Source organism: Myotis yumanensis, unplaced genomic scaffold (assembly GCF_028538775.1).
Source record: "Myotis yumanensis isolate MYYU_CA2020_CCGP unplaced genomic scaffold, mMyoYum1.0.hap1 SCAF_111, whole genome shotgun sequence".
NCBI classification, from domain to species: Eukaryota; Metazoa; Chordata; class Mammalia; order Chiroptera; family Vespertilionidae; genus Myotis; species Myotis yumanensis.
The window spans coordinates 6,082-22,249 of record NW_027223862.1 but is presented as its reverse complement, the minus strand read 5'-3'; the positions used below and the strand labels follow the sequence as shown (position 1 = coordinate 22,249).

At 51.7% G+C, this 16,168-nt stretch overlaps 1 protein-coding gene across 4 annotated transcripts; it reads right to left on the bottom strand.

Annotated features, from left to right (window-relative positions):
- Window positions 1-6,919: 6,919 nt before the first annotated feature.
- Window positions 6,920-15,312, bottom strand: LOC139001156 (C5a anaphylatoxin chemotactic receptor 2-like). 4 transcript variants are annotated; one of them, XM_070402912.1, is made up of 3 exons: window positions 15,193-15,312; window positions 14,722-14,892; window positions 6,920-8,738 (listed from the first exon to the last, which is right to left on the bottom strand). In XM_070402912.1, the coding sequence occupies exon 3, from the start codon at window positions 8,728-8,730 to the stop codon at window positions 7,708-7,710; it is 1,023 nt and encodes a 340-aa protein (XP_070259013.1). In that variant the 5' UTR covers window positions 8,731-8,738; window positions 14,722-14,892; window positions 15,193-15,312; the 3' UTR covers window positions 6,920-7,707. The 4 variants fall into 4 exon arrangements, with proteins under 4 accessions (XP_070259013.1, XP_070259012.1, XP_070259015.1 ...); XM_070402911.1 differs by lacking the exons at window positions 14,722-14,892; window positions 15,193-15,312 and adding exons at window positions 9,097-9,299; window positions 10,648-10,799; XM_070402914.1 differs by lacking the exons at window positions 14,722-14,892; window positions 15,193-15,312 and adding an exon at window positions 12,655-12,726.
- Window positions 15,313-16,168: the final 856 nt, after the last annotated feature.

The window sequence follows — 16,168 nt, the reverse complement described above, 5'->3', positions numbered from 1 at the left end:
CCTATCAGCCAGGAGGTCACAGTTCAATTCCCAGTCAGGGCACATGCCAGGATCGTGGGCTCAATCCCCAGTATGGGGCGTGCAGGGGGCAGCCAATCAATGATTCTCTCTCATCATTGATGTTTCTATCTCTCTCCCTCTCCCTTCCTCCCTGAAATGGATAAAAATATATATTTTTTAAATTACAACTAACCTACAGAACAACTATCATTCAGAACCACCTGAAATCTAGCTGAATGGAAGTCCTACAACTGAGGATATATAGAAGAACCCACCTGAAGACTGTTAGGAGGGACAGAGATGTGATGCAGAACAAGATATGGGCTGGTCCCACATTCGCATGTAGCAGATGAAAAGCAGGAGGGAGCCCAGCTGGTTTGGCTCAGTGGATAGAGCGTCAGCCTGTGGACTGAAGGGTCCTGGGTTCGATTCCAGTCAAGGGCACATACCTAGGTTGTGGGCTCAATCCCCACTAGGGGGCGTGCAGGAGGCAGAGGATCAATGATTATCTCTCATCATTGATGTTTCTATCTCTCTCTCCCTCTGCCTTCCTCTCTGAAATCAATAAAATATATATTTTTTAAAAAGCAGGAGGGATGTCTGGCTGGGAGGTCCTGATAGGGGGGACATATACTCTGATAGATGGAGCATCTGAATTAATCTGAAAAATAGTCATATTACTTTAAATCTTAGAACACATATACTTATGTGAAGAGGGGGTTAAGTTTTTCTTAAGTTTTCTTTTCAAGGCCTGTGCGAAGCGATTGAGGAGGTGACTCAGCTGTGAATCCAGCAAGCAGAACCGATAAGCAGGGTCAGACCAACCCACCAGGAGTCAAAACATCATCTCATCAACGTTATCGCATCGCCTGATGACTAAAGACAATAGCTGACATCTGCGGACCTCCAAGACTGCACGTAGCTGCATTCCGCTCCCAGCCTCAGCCCAGCCCCTTCCCCTTTATAATCCTGTCCCCTGCACCTTGCTGTAAGACAGGATTTGAATGCTTGTAAGCACCCTGTCTTCTTGGTTGCCTGGCCCTCTCAAAAAATGCCTTATATGATTCAATCCTGCCTTCATTAGGCACAGCGACAGGCAGCCCATGTCCAACTGGGGGTTTTCCGGTAACAGTCTCCTTAAGGCAGAGGTTCTCAACCTGTGTGTGGGTCGCGACCCCTGAAAATACATCCTGCAGATCAGATATTTACATGACGATTCATAACAGTAGCAACATTACAGTGATGAAGTAGCAACGAAAATAATGTTATGGTTGGGGGTCACCACAGCATGAGGAACTGTATGAAAGGGTCGCGGCATTAGGAAGGTTGAGAACCACTGCAGGAGTGAAGGGTCCTGGCCCCACCCCCCCCCACGTCCCCACCAAACCCCCGCAGGCCAAGGTTCCAGTGCCAGGAAGAGAAATCCCCATAACTTCTGGCTGTAAAAACCAGCGGGATTGTGGATGAGTGAGATGGAGGGGGTACCAGAGTCCCAGGCAGTTCCTCTTTAGAGTGCGCACATTCCGACTTACTTGGACTCGTTCTCTCTGAGCTCCAACGCTGGGGCAGCAGCTCAGAGGGCACCAGGGACACATGAGGAGGAACTGGATTGCGTGGCATCAGGGCGAGGGCTTTCTCCAGACAGAAGAGCTGGCAGAGGTCATTGTTCCTTTGCTGAACCCTTTCTCTACAGAGCTGGCAGGCAGGCACCATACCTGTGTCTCCATCAACCTGGCTAATACTGTTCCCCCCACGCTTTTGACTACCTGAGACCCTGCCCCAGCCAACGTGCGGGCCCATCCATGCTGTTTCCCAGGGCTTTTCCATAGGAGAGACAAGCAGCATCTGGCCTTGGTGTGCCCCATGCCTCTCATTAAGTGGCCCCAGGCCTGGCTCTGGCAACAGTTGGCCTTGGTTCACGGCCTGGACTCTCCTGAGCACCTCCAAGCCAAGCATTAGCCAGGTTGATGGAGACACAGGTATGGTGCCTGCCTGCCAGCTCTGTAGAGAAAGGGCCCCAGAGCCATCGCACCCAGCTTCAGACCACCAGACCGCCTCCACAAGTGACACACTCGAGGTGGACTCAGTGAGCACTAAGTCCTACTCCATGGACTGGGCCCCTGCACAGCTGATCCTGTACGTTGGTCTGGTCACAGCCAGTCCTTGCAGCCGATTAGTCTGGGGGTAAATCCCTCCCATTCCTCTCCCTCTCCCTTCCTCCCTGAAATGGATAAAAACAGCAATCAAGGCTCAACTACACAGTTGAGGGTATACACAGTCCACAGAGGATGGAGAGGGGGAGGGTGCGGTGGCACCCCTGGAGTCCCCAGCTCAGGTGAAGAGGGAGGTTATGTCACTGGACCTTATAGGACACCTACTACATTAAACCACTCTACCAAGCCCAGGAGACCTAGCAGCTCTACCTAATACATAGAAACAGGGAGCCTGACAAAATAAGGAGACAAAGAAACATGTCCCAAATGAAAGAACAAACCAAGACTCCAGAAAAAGAACGAAACAAAATGGAAACAAGCAATCTACTAGACTCAGAGTTCAAAACACTGGTTATAAGGATGCTCAACGAACTTAATGGAACTTCAACCGCATTAAAAAAGGACATGGAAACCATAAAAAAGAACCAGTCAGAGATGAAGGATGCACTTACTGAAATGAAGAATAATTTATGAGTAATCAATAGTAGAGTTGATGACGCCAAGAATCAAATCAGGGATTTGGAATACAAGGAAGCAAAAAACACCCAATCAGAACAGCAAAAAGAAAAAAGAATAAAAACAAAACAAAACACGAAAATAGTGTAAGGAGCCTCTGGGACAACTTGAAGTGTGGCGACATTCACATCACAGGGCGCCAAGAGAAGGAGAGGGAGAGCCAGAAATTGAAAGCCTATTTGAAAAAATGACAGAAAACTTCCCTAACCTGGTCAAGGAAATAGACATACAAGTCCCAGAAGTGCAGAGTCCCAAAAGAGGAACCCAGAGAGGCTCGAACCAAGTCACATTATAATTAAAATGTAAGAGATTAAAGAGAACAAAAGAATCTTAAAAGCACCCAGGGAGTTTCCTTAAAATAATACTGTCAGCTGATTTCTCAACAGGAACTTTGCAGGCCAGAAGGGACTGGCAAAAATATATATATTCAAATTAATGAAAAACAAGGACCTACAATCAAGATTACTCTTCCTGCCGAAACCGGTTTGGCTCAGTGGATAGAGCGTCGGCCTGCGGACTCAAGGGTCCCAGGTTCGATTCCGGTCAAGGGCATGTACCTGGGTTGCGGTTACATCCCCAGTAGGAGATGTGCAGGAGGCGGCTGATCGATGTTTCTCTCTCATCGATGTTTCTAACTCTCTATCTCTCTTCCTTCCTCTCTGTAAAAAATCAATAAAATATATTAAAAAAAAAAAAAAAAAAAAAAAAGATTACTCTTCCTAACAAAGCTATCATTTAGAATGGAAGGATATATAAAGAACTTCCCAGACAAGAAAAAGCTAAAGGAATTCATCACCACCAAACCAGTATTACATGAAATGTTAAATGGTTTCTTTAAGAAGAAGAAAAATAAATTAAAAATATGAACAATAAAATGGCAATAAATACGTATCTATTAAAATTGAATCTAGCCGAACCGGTTTGGCTCAGTGGATAGAGCATCGGCCTTCGGACTGAAGGGTCCCAGGTTCGATTCCGGTCAGGGGCATGTACCTTGGTTGCGGGCACATCCCCAGTGGGGGGCATGCAAGAGGCAGCTGATCGATCTCTCTCATCGATGTTTCTGGCTCTCTGTCCCTCTCCCTTCTTCTCTGTGAAAAATCAATAAAATATATATTTTTTAAAATTGAATCTAAAAAAAAACACCAAAATAAACAAACAAGCAGAACAGAAACATTCACGGGTACAGAAAACATTTTGATGGTTACCAGATAGGAGCGGGGTCAGGGAGATGGGTAGAAAAGGTGAAGGGATTAAGAAGTACAAATTGAGGGGGAAAAGGAGACATATAATACTTTAAACAATAAAAACAATTTTTAAAAAGGAGGTACAAATTGACAGTTACAGAATAGTCATGGGGATGCAAAGTACAGCATAGGGCATACAGTCGATTATATTCTAACAACTAGGTATCTGTCATATGGGCACAAGATATATTGGGATGGTTACTTAGTAAGTTATATATTGTCTCACTGGGGGGTACACCTGAGACTAATTTAGTAATGCATGTCAACTGCAATTGAAAAATAAAAAATTATTTTTAAAAAAAGAGATTAGCCCTAACCAGTTTGGCTCAGTGGATAGAGCATCGGCCTGTGGACTGAAGGATCCCAGGTTTCCAGTCAAGGGCACATCTTGGTTGCAGGCACATCCCCAGTGGGAGGTGTGCAGGAGGCAGCTGATCGATGTTTCTCTCTCATCGATGTTTCTAACTCTCTATCCCTCTCCCTTCTTCTCTGTAAAAAATCAATAAAATCTATTTTTAAAAAAGAGAGAGAGAGAGAGATTAAAGTGGCCCAGATGTCACCCTTGGGGAATTTACAGTTCAGCTGGGAACTTGTGTTCCCGAAACTTGGAAGAGAGAAGGGCACGCCTTCCTCGCTGGGAGGAGGGTGAGTCAGGGAGGGCTCGCTGGAGAACGTGTCGTGTGAACAAGGTGTTGAAGGGAAATGTCGCTGACGACGAAGAGCATGGGCACTGGCGTCCAGTAAACATGGGGTCAGACCTCAGCTCTGTCATTTCCTTGCTGGGTGACCTTGGGCAAATGACCTCCCCTCCCTGGGCCTCAGCTTATAAAATGCAGCATCTCCTCCCACCTTCCTTGGTTGTTGTGAGAATTACCTGACAGGAAAGCTGTGGGTAAAGTGCAGTCCTGGAGCAATGGCTCTACACACAGACGCCACTACTGTGTGGTTTAAAAGATCTGGACAACCCTGACCGGTGTGGCTCAGTTGGTTGGGTGTCATCCCATGCCCCAAAAGGTTGCTGGTTCGATTCCCGGTCAGGGCACATGCCAGGTTGTGGGCTCGCTTCCTAGTAGCGGGTGTGCAGGAGGCAGCTGATTGATATTTCACTCTCACATCGGTGTTTCTCTCTCTCTCTCTCTCTCTCTCTCTCTCTCTCTCTCTTCCTCTAAAAATCAATTTTAAAAATCTTTAAAAAAAATAAAACATCTGAACAGGTGAGATTCTAGAATGGAAGGACATATAAAGAACTTCCTATGACGAGGGAAATATTCTGTGTCTGCTCTCCCCAAATTGGTCACCACCAGCCACATGTAGCTGCTGAGTACTTGAACTGTGGCTAATGCAACCGCGAACTAAATTTTTAATTTGAATTATTTGAATTTGACTAGCCATAGGCAGCTCGTGGTTACCAGATTGGGCAGCAGAGACCCAAGGGGCTTTCCAGGCAGCGGCAGCAGCTGGAGAAAAGACCCAGAGGTGGGAAAATTATACAAGCCAGAGGATCCACATTAGTTTCCTGTGGCTGCTGTAACAAGTTACCACAAGCACAGCGACTTAAAACAACAACACACATTTATTCAATTAGAACTTTGGAGGTCAGAAGTCTGAAATCAAGGCACTGGTGAGTCTGTGTTCCTTCTGGGGGCTTTGGAGGGAATCCATTTCCCTGCCTTTCTCAGCTTCTGGGGGCTGCCTGCATTCCTTGGCTTGTGGCCCCCTCCTCACATCCCTCTGACATCTGCTTCCATTGTCACATCTCCTGCTACTGACGCTGACCCTTCTGCCTCCCTCTTAGAAGGACACGAGATGACGGTGGGGTCCCCTGGATGATCCAGGATCGTCTCCCCATCTCAGGCTCCTTCACGCAATCAGATCTGCAGCGTTCCTTTTGTCATGCGAGGCCCCCCTATTCACAACAAGTTCAGGGGATTAGGATGTGGAGATCTTTGGGGGCCATCATTCTGTTTGCTACAGGGTCTGCGCACCAAGAATATAAGTGTGTTCAGCGGTGGACAGAGGTCTCGAATACCAAGTTACAGAGCTCGGACACAGCCTTTCCTTCAAAATAGATCCATAACCTGTCACCCTCTCACCACCTGTGCTGCTGTGACCCTGATCGAAGTCACCCTCACCTCTTGCACCATCAGCCTTTGCAGTAGCTCCTCCCTCCCCTCTCCCTCCCCCCATAGTCCAGTCTCCACCAGCAACCGAGGGATCCTATTAAAATCTGAGTCAGATCCAGACACTCCTTTGCTCAGAGTAGGGTTGCCTGATTTAGAAACATTACAGACTGCTCAGTTAAATTTGAATTTCCGGTCCACAACAAGTAATGTTTTTAAGTATAAGTATGTCAGATACTGCATAGGCCAGAAGGGATGGAGCCTCGGACACAGGAACCAGAAGGTCGCCGGTTCGATTCCCAATCAGGGCCCAGGTCTGGGTTGTAGGCTCAAACCCAGGTGGGGGTGCATGCAGGAGGCAGCTGATTGATGATGTTCATCTCTCATCGATGTTTCTCTCTCTCTCTCTCTCTCTCTCTCCCTCTCCCTCTCCCCTCCTCTCTCTCTAAATATCAACAAAAACATATTTTTTAAAATTTTTTGCATGGGCCATACCTCATGCTAAAAAATGTTGTGGTGGGCCCTGACCGGTTTGGCTCAGTGGATAGAGCGTCGGCCTGCAGACTGAAGGGTCCCAGGTTCGATTCCGGTCAAGGGCATGTACCTTGGTTGTAGGCACATCCCCAGTAGGGGGTGTGCAGGAGGCAGCTGATAGATGTTTCTCTCTCATCAATGTTTCTAACTCTCTATCCCTCTTCCTTCCTCTCTGTAAAAAAATCAATAAAATGTTTTTTAAAAAATGTTGTGGTGGTTGATCTGAAATTCAAATGTAATTGAGTGTTTGGTATTTTACCTGGTCACTGTAGCTTAGAACCCTCCCGGTGATCCCCAAACAGTTGCTATGGCCTAGAAGCCTTTCCAAGTCTGCCCCCCCTCCCCTGACCCTTGCACCTCTCTCCCTCTGTCTCACCCCACTCTCCCTCTCGCTCACTCTGCTCTCCCACACTGGCCTCTTCACTGTTCTTAGAATGTGAGCACACTCGACCCCAGGGCCTTTGCACCTGCTGTTCCCTCCGCTTGAAATGCTTTTCTCCAGGTGTAAGCATGCCTCTCCCCTCCCTTCTTCAGATCTTGGTTCAAATATCACCTCACTCGGAGGACACATTGCATATTTCTTTATTTCTTTGCTTATTGCCGGTATTCTTCCCCAAGACAGGCAGCTCCCCAAGGGCAGGGGCCTGTGTCTGTTTGGGCCACTGCTACTTCCCAGGGCCTAAACTAGGGCATTCATTGAATATAGCGGCTGCATAAGAAACGTGTGTTGAGCCCCAGCTGGTTTGGCTCAGTGGATAGAGCGTTGGCCTGCCGACTGAAGGGTCCTGGGTTCAATTCCGGTCAAGGGCACACGCCCGGGTTGCAAGCTTGATCCCTAGTGGGGGACGGTGGAGGCAGCCGATCAGTGATTCTCTCTCATCGTTGATGTTTCTATCTCCCTCTCCCTCTCCCTTTCTCTCTGAAATCAATAAAAAATATATGTTAAAAAAAAAAAGAAACGTTTGTTGAGTGAATAAAGGGTTACATGCCGATAGCACTGAACCCCTGAATCTCCCTACGCCTGAAGCCAGTTTCGTGAAGTGGGATCGGAGGAGACACGCGGGTTCCCCCTCCGGCCTAGACCTCCATCTCCGAGACCAGGTCGTGGCTGGTGGATTTCTTGCTGACCGCGGTCTCATCCTCGCTCTCGGGCCCCTGCAGGGCCCAGCGACACGCGGCGGGCAGTGACCGGCAGAGCTGGGCCCGCCCGAAATACAAGAAGAGCGCGGGGTTGAGGCAGCTGTGGGCCAGGGCGAGGCCCACGACCAGGGGCTCCGCCCGCAGGGCCCGGGCCAGCAGCCTGGAGTGCGGCGCGGCCGCGGTGAGCACCAGCCCCAGCACGTGGTAGGGCGCCCAGCAGACAAAGAAGCCGGCCACCACGGCCGTGCCCAGCGGCCAGCGGCGGGGGGCCGCGCGGCACAGGAGGGCGCCGTGGCAGCCGGCCACGACCACCAGGGGCCCCAGGAAGCCGCACAGAAACCGGACGGCGGCCACCGTGTCCTCGGCCACGGCCGAGCCGCCGTAGTCCACCACGCACTCCAGCCGGGCGGGGTAGTGCTCCCGGTGCAGGCGGCGGTAGATGGCCGAGGGCAGGGTCAGCAGCAAGGCCAAGGCCCAGGCTGCCCCGCAGGCCACCTGCACCCGGCACGCGCGCCGATCGCGCGCCCACCAGGCGGGCCGGAGCGCCAGGAGGCAGAGGTCCGCGCTGAGGGCGGCCAGGAGCAGCACGCCGGTGAACATGGACAGCAGGATGACCGCGGGCAGGGCCCGGCAGCCCACGGCCCCGTAGGGCCACTGGCCTCCCCACGCGATGGGCACCGACAGGATCGGGAGGGACAAACAGCAGAGCAGATCGGCCACGGCCAGATGGAGGAACCAGGCGGCCCCGGCCCGCCGCCGGGCCTCTTTGCGGCTCACCCAGGCCACCATGGCGTTGCCCGGCACCCCCACCAGGAAGACCAGCGCGTACAGCAGGAGCGGGGCCACGCGGAGGGGCCCGAGGGCGACGCAGGTGCCGTCGGCGCAGTCCACGGGGACATCCGAAACCTCCTCGCCGTAGTGGCTGTAGTCGTACTCCTCGCTGAGAGACGCGTTCTCCATCCAGACACCTGGGCAGGAGACAGAAGCCACACAACCTCAGCCCTGGGCATCCTCGGGTGTGGGAACCCGGCCCATCGGGATCTGAGAAACGAGGATGTGAGCCCTGGCTGGTGTGGCTCAGTGGGCAGAGCACTGGCCTGTGGACCGAAGGGTCCCAGGTTCGGTTCCGGTCAAGGGCACGTACCTGGGTTGGAGGCTCCTCCCCGGCCCGGGTCCCGGTCAGGGCGCGTGCAGGAGGCAACCCATCAATGCGTTTCTCTCACATCGATGTTACTTAATTTTAATTCATGTAAATAGCTACCGCTGGCTAGTGGCTACCTTACTGGACAATGAAGTTCTGGCACATTAACATGTTAGAACACTCACCCATCAGCAACATGGAATTCTGGGATTTAAAATACTGGAATCTGTATATCCATCGGGAGGGAAAGGTTAATATGTATTCAGAGCACAAGTATTTGACTTGCTTCCTCTTCATCTGTATTTTCAAATCTTGGTGCAATGGAAATGTACCTCTAGAGCAATTTTCTCATCTTTTTGTTTGTTTGTTTGTTTTTGTTCATCTTCACCTGAGGATATAATTTCCGTTGATTTTTAGAGAGCGTGGAAGAGAGAGAGAAACATCGATCAATTGCCTCCCACACATGCCCCGACCAGGGATCGAACGCGAAACCTAGGTCTGTGCCCTGACTGGGAATCAAACCTGCAACCTTTTGGTGAACGGGATGATGCTCCAACCAACTGAGCCACCCAGCCAGCGCCCCCCGCCCCTTTTTTTTTTTTTTAACATAAATGAGATCCTAGTCAAACATGCAGACAGCAAAGGCACACCTCACACAGGGACACTTGCTGGGTTTCCCAACCTGAGCATAACTGGGTAACTGGCGGCCATTCGAGAAACGGACGTTTCTAGAATCCCACCGGAGCAATTTTAAAAAGTAATGATAGTGTTAGGTAAGCAGGGAAAAAAGTTGAATTCTCTACAACTCATTCATTCATTCACTCATTCATCCACTCAATATAACTCCTGAGTACCTTCTCCATTGCCATCACTGCATGCACAGCAAGGGACAAACAGACAAAAACCCCCTTCCCCTTGGGTCTGCCACTCTAGTGGGAGGAGTCAGACAGCAGAAGAACAAGCAAAATACTAAGTATTTCCGAAGGTGGCAAATGCTATGGCAAGAGAGAGAAAATCACACAGGGAAGTGTTAATTCCCTACGTTGGAATTTTAAATGAGTGGTCAGGGAAGGCATCTCTGAGAAGGTAACATCTGAGCGAAGCCATAAAGGAAGTGAGAGAAGGCACTGTGTGTGGGTTTAGGGGAGACTTTGAGGCCCAGGACACAGCCAGTGCAAAGGCCCTGGGGTAGGAATGTGATGGCCACGTTGAAGGAACATCATGTGGCTGGAGTGATAAGATGAGGAGATTAAGGGGAAGTCAGAACAGAGATATCAGGGGGCACATGGGGCATTTCGGACCTTATCTTGTGTTCCATGTGAGATGGGCGGGTACTGAGCAGAGAAGCGACATGATCGATTACAGCAGTGGTCGGCAAACTGCGGCCCCTTGAGTGTGGCTCTTCCGCAAAACACCACTTGCGGGCGCGCACGTACAGTGCGATTGAAACTTCGTGGCCGCACTCGGGGGGCCAAAGAGCCGCATGTGGCTCTCGAGCCGCAGTTTGCCGACCACGGGATTACAGCAATAATAATTATTGTTGTTGGTATGATTATTAATATTATTCTTAGAAGCTGTTATCTACGGAGCACTGTGTGTTATGTGCTGGGCATTGCTCCAAGCACCGTTAAACATCCTATTGTTTAATCCTTCTAACAACCCTCTGGTTTTAATGCCGCTGTTATACCCATTCTGCAGACGAGGAAACCGAGGCACAGAGAAGTTAGGTAACTTACCTAAGATCGCCCAGCTAAGCCAGAAACAAGAGTTGAGTTTCAGACCGTGTTAGACCCACTCTGGTGCTCCGGACCCTAGACTATTATCATCCCAAAACCTTAGATTCGGGGGAGTTAGAAGGCAGGACAGCCAGTGGCCGCGAGCAGGTCCAGGCTCCGGGACCCGGTTGCAGTTTGTCTGAGAAATGAGAGTCACCCAGGTGAACCTGCCTCACCGGTTTGGGGAGAGGCCTTGAGGAGTTACTGTGTGTACAGCACGTGACACCGAGCAAGAGCTGGGGAGACGGTGGCTCTGCAGGGCGGCCTGGCTCTCAGGCTCTCTGCTGACTCGGGGCCGGCCTGCTGGCGCTGCCCACAGTTCCCGCCAGGGCTGACACAACAGGAAAGGCGGAGGGGAAGTTGGGGTGCCCCCACCCCCACCCCCGGTTCCCTCCACCCTACAGAAGTAAAGGAGAAGCTCAGTAGCCGCTGAGAGGCCAAGCCCCTTTGAAGTGCGTGTGTGTTTGAAGTACGGTGCTCTGTTCTCAGGTTATGTTCGTGGCTAGAGTGAACATGTGTGAGCTTTAAACACTCGAACCCTCGGAGCCCTGGCCGAGGTCAGGTGGTTAGAGTGTCATCCCCATGCACCAAGGTTGCGGGTTTGATCCCCAGTCAGGGCACATACAAGAAACAACCAACGCAAACATCAATAAGCGGAACAGCCCAGGTTGGTTTGGCTCAGCGGATAGAGCGTCGGCCTGCGGATTGAAAGGTCCCGGGTTCGATTCCAGTCGAGGGCACATGCCAGGGTGGCAGATCCCCAGGGGGGGGCGTGCAGGAGGCAGCCGATCAATGATTCTCTCTCATCATTGATGTTTCTCTCTCTCTCCCTCCCCCTTCCTCTCTGAAATCAATAAAAAATATATATATGTTAAAAAAATAAGTCGAACAGCAAACCAATGATTCTCTCTCGCGCTCTCTCTCTCTGCCCCCCCCCTCTTTGTCTTTATTTATTTATTTATGTTCATCCTCACCTGAGGATATTTTTCCCATTGGTTTTTGGAGAGAGTGGAAGGGAAGCAGGGTGAGGGGAGAGAGAGAGAGGGAGAGAGAGAGAAACATGGATATGAGAGAGTATATGCCCGGACTGGGGCCGGGGATCAAGCCCACAACCCAGATACATGCCCTTGACCTGGAATTGAAACCAAGACCCTTCAATGCAAGGGCTGACGTTCTAACCATTTAGCAACACTGGCCAGGACCCTTCCTCTTTTTAAAAACCAATCAATCAATTAATTAAAAGTAAAGCCCTAGCCCGTTTGGCTCAGTGGATAGAGCATCAGCTTGTGGACTGAAGGATCCCGGGTTCGATTCTGGTCAAGGGCACATGCCCAGGTTGTAGGCTCGATCCCCAATAGGGGCCATGCAGGAGGCAGCCGATCAATGTTCCTCTCTTATCATTGATGCTTCTATCTCTCTCCTTCTCCCTTCCTCTCTGAACTCAATAAAAATATATATATTTTTTAAAGTTCTTAAAAGTTTTTTTTAAAAACTCACCCTGACTGGGTGGCTTAGTTGGTTGGAGCATCATCTGGTCCCCCAAAAGGGTGTAGCTCGATTCCCAGTCAGGAAACATCCTTAGGGTTGGGGTTCGATCCCTGGTCTGGGTGTATACGGGAGGCAACCAATCCATGTTTCTCTCTCACATGGATATTCCTCTCCCCACCCCCCTTCTCTCTCTCTAAAAACCAATAGAAACATATCCTTGGATGAGGATTTTTTTTTTTTAATTAAAAACTCAAATCTCACAGCTGTGTGGCCTTGGGCACGTCACTTAACCTCTCTGTGCCTCCACTGCCTCATCTAGCGGGTGTTGTGCGAATTCACCAAGTTAATGGTCGTGAAGAGCTGAGCGCCGCACCTGGGCCTCCGTGGCCTTCGACGTGTGCGCATGGCCGGCACCGCTATCTGCCACGTAGGCCCACCCTCTCTCCCCACCCGAGACCCCCCGCCCTCCCCAGCTCTCACCGAGTAAAATCCGGAAAGTTCTCCGCGTGTAAGCAACTCAGTCCGTCTGTGTATGTTATTCCCTTTTCATATATCACACAGAAATGGGAACATTCAGCACCCACTGTGTCATCGCTTAATCTCGTCCACTTCATGTGTCTTCGGTCTGTTTCCCTATCTGCACACACACACCCTCCTGTCTCCATAACGGCTTCAGAATCAGCCCACGCTCTGGGCGTGGCACGCTTATTAGTCAGCCTCGGACTAAAGGACATTCAATGATAATCCATGACCAGCATCATTATTTTATATAATGCAGTCTGCTTGTATGTCTCTATCTACATATAAAACATAACTACCATAATCCTATAGAATAAAACCCTAATATGCAAATTGGCCAAACAGTGGAACGACCGGTCACTATGACATGCACAGACCACCAGGGGGCAGACGCTCAATGCAGGAGCTGCCCCCTGGTGGTCAGTGCGCTCCCACAGGGGGAGCGCTGCTCAGCCAGAAGCTGGGCTCACACCTGGCGAGCTCAGTGGCGGTGGCAGGAGCCTCTCCTGCCTCCACAGCAGCGATAAGGACCCCTCGGGGGATGTCTGCCTGCAGGCAGGAGTGGGCCTAAGCTGCCAGGCAGACTTCCCCCGAGGGTCCCGGACTGCGAGAGGGCGCAGGCTGGGCTGAGGGCACCCCTCCACCCGCCGCCCGGCCCAGTGCATGAATGTCATGCACCGGGCCTCTAGTAACTTTATAATCATTCAAATAATAGAGGAGGTGTAACCCTATGAAATAAGTTGTTATTATTTCCATTTCCCAGAATGTCAGGATTATCATCATTATTCCCATTTTCCGGAGTGTCCGCTCTTCCCTGCCGTGTCCGGCATCCTGGACAGCATTAGGCACACAGCGTGTGCCTAGTTGATATGTGACGGAGACAATAATAAAGAGGGCCCGGCCCGGCCGGCGTGGCTCAGTGTTTGAGCATCAACCTGTGAACCAGGAGGTCACGGTTCGATTCCCAGTCAGGAATAGATTCCCGGTTTGATGCCCGGGTTGCAGGCTCGACCCCCCCCAGTAGGGGGCGTGCAGAAGACATCAGATCAATGATTCTCTCTCCTCACTGATGTTTCTATCTCCCTCTTCCTCTCCCTTCCTCTTTGAAATCAATAAAAATATTTTTTAAGCCCTAGCTGGTTTGGCTCAGTGGCTAGAGCAGTGATGGCGAACCTATGACACGCATGTCAGAGGTGACATGCGAACTCATTTTTTTGGTTGATTTTTCTTTGTTAAATGACATTTAAATGTATAAAATACATATCAAAAATATAAATCTTTGTTTTACGATGGTTGCAAATATCAAAAAATTTCTATATGTGACACGGCACCAGAGTTAAGTTAGGGTTTTTCAAAATGCTGACACGCCGAGCTCAAAAAGTTCGCCATCACTGGGCTAGAGCGTCAGCCTACAGACTGAAGGGTTCCGGGTTCGGTTCCGGGTTCGATTCCGGTCCAGGGCACGATCCCCAATAGGCGGGTCTGCAGGAGGCAGCTGATCAATGATTCTCTCTCATCATTGATGTTTCTGTCTCTCTCTCCCTCTCCCTTCCTCTCTGAAACAATAAGAAAATATTTTTAAAAAATAATAATGATAATAATAATAAAGAGGGAAACTGAGGCACGGGGAAGCTACAGGGTCACCGTGTGTTTGTGCATCAGCCGGTCTGGCTGGAACCGCTGCTCGGGGGAACCGTGGGGCACAATGGAGACTGAACAGACAGACGGAACCGAAAGACACGCACGGGGTGTTCGCGGCGTGCAAATACCCGCCCACGGGGGGATGGAGAGACACACCACGCGCCAGTCAGGCCGTGGAAGGTTCTAGGACCAGACCATGACCTGGGTGGGCTCCGTGTGAGGAGAGAGAGCCAGGCACCCCCAGGAGAATCTACTGGATGATCCCACTCACAGGAAGTTAAAACCAGGCCAGAGGGTGCCATGGGGGGTGGGGAGTGACGGGGGTGGGGCCCCGGGGACGCTGGGCCTGAGCCCAGGCTGTTCCTCAGCCCCGTGGGTGCCAGTTACCTGAGTGCTCGGCTCCGGAGACACCCGGGGCTGCGTGCGCACCCCTCTGTGCGGATGTTACACGGGAAGAGGAGTCCAAGGGCCTTGCCTAAGAAGTGGAATCGCCAGGTTCCAGGGCTTGTTCCTGGGCCACGTGACCATCTGGTGGATTTCCCGGGAGGTGCTGGACACCTGAGGGTGGTGATATATTTGGATCTTTTGGGCAGCCTTCCGGTCGGGCTGTCCGGGGCAGACCCAGAGCCTGGGGTTCTGATGTGGATTCCAACGCGATGGTGATTAGGAACCCATTCCTCACACTCAGGTTCTGATGCCCAGATTCTGAAAGGAAGGACACTCCTGGGCCAAGATTGTGAACCACCCCCCGCCACCCCCCCCCTCACCTTCCTCCATCCCTCTCTCCTCCATCCCTCTCCCCTCCATCCCTCTCCCCTCCATCCCTCTCCCCTCCATCCCTCTCCCCTCCATCCTTACCGGCTCTTGCAAGAGGGCCCCCGATTTGGCCAAATGCCGCCTGGGAGCAGGATCCAGGCCCTCAGCCGGGACCCTGGCCGTCTGGGGTCTCTCCCCAGCGTCCGGCACCTCGAGGGTCCCTGGAAGTTCGTCCTGTTTGCCGGGCTGCTGGCACTGCCGCCTCCCGGCCCGCACACCTCCCTCCCCGGGGAAGCAGGAGTGGCCTTTCCCTCCTCCCGAGGTGTGTTTGTCCTGTGTTCTTCCCATGACTCACACATCCCTAACGACCGGGCAGCAGATGAGGTCAGGATGGCGTGGTGGGTGGAAGGCTGGCCGGGTCCCCACCCGCAGTCTCGGTGTCACCAGCCTCCCGGAAGCCAGACCTGCGTGTGGTGTGACCTTGGAGGCCGGGGGGTCTTGCTGTCCCCACAGGGCCCCGGGAGGCCTTCCTCCCCCAGCACCCACAGCCTGCGGCCCCCTCCCAGCCCCCACGGGTGTGCCCAGCCCTCCGGTCTGCCCGGCTGAGCCCTGAGGACTGACCAGTAATTGCTCCTGCCTCCCGTGTCCCGGGGGAGACAGCTCGGGGCCGAGTCCGCCACAGAAAGACCACAGCGAGGACCACAGAGCCTGAGGCCCCAGGGGCAGACGGAACACACACAAGCGCGATTGGCAGGATAGCAAGAAGCCAGGAAAATTCCTGGGCAAGTGGAATGGGAAAACCGAGACGAATAGCTACACCAGGCCAAGCAATTTGAACAAAGTACAGCCAGCTAGGGAATTGCGAGACTTCTCCCCCCTCACCAAGGACCTGAGAGCAAACGGTTTAAATCGCTCCTCCCCAACCAGAGAGCACGGAGCTTAATCTCCCCCCCGCACAGAGACCCAGTTACTGCCATTGGTGCCGGGCGAACCCAAGGGCAGATGAAGTCCGGGGAGCTAATAAAAACCCCACTAGAGCCAGACAGACCCAAGATAAAACTAAAACAGCAAAGCAGAC

Coding starts and splice junctions, on each gene's coding strand:
- LOC139001156 (XM_070402911.1), bottom strand. CDS start 9,208: ATGAAGAGGAAGCAAGTCAAATACTTGTGCTCTGAATACATATTAACC. Junction 8,739..9,096: donor GAATTCCATGTTGCTGATGG/GTGAGTGTTCTA, acceptor TCTCCTGCCCAG/GTGTCTGGATGGAGAACGCG.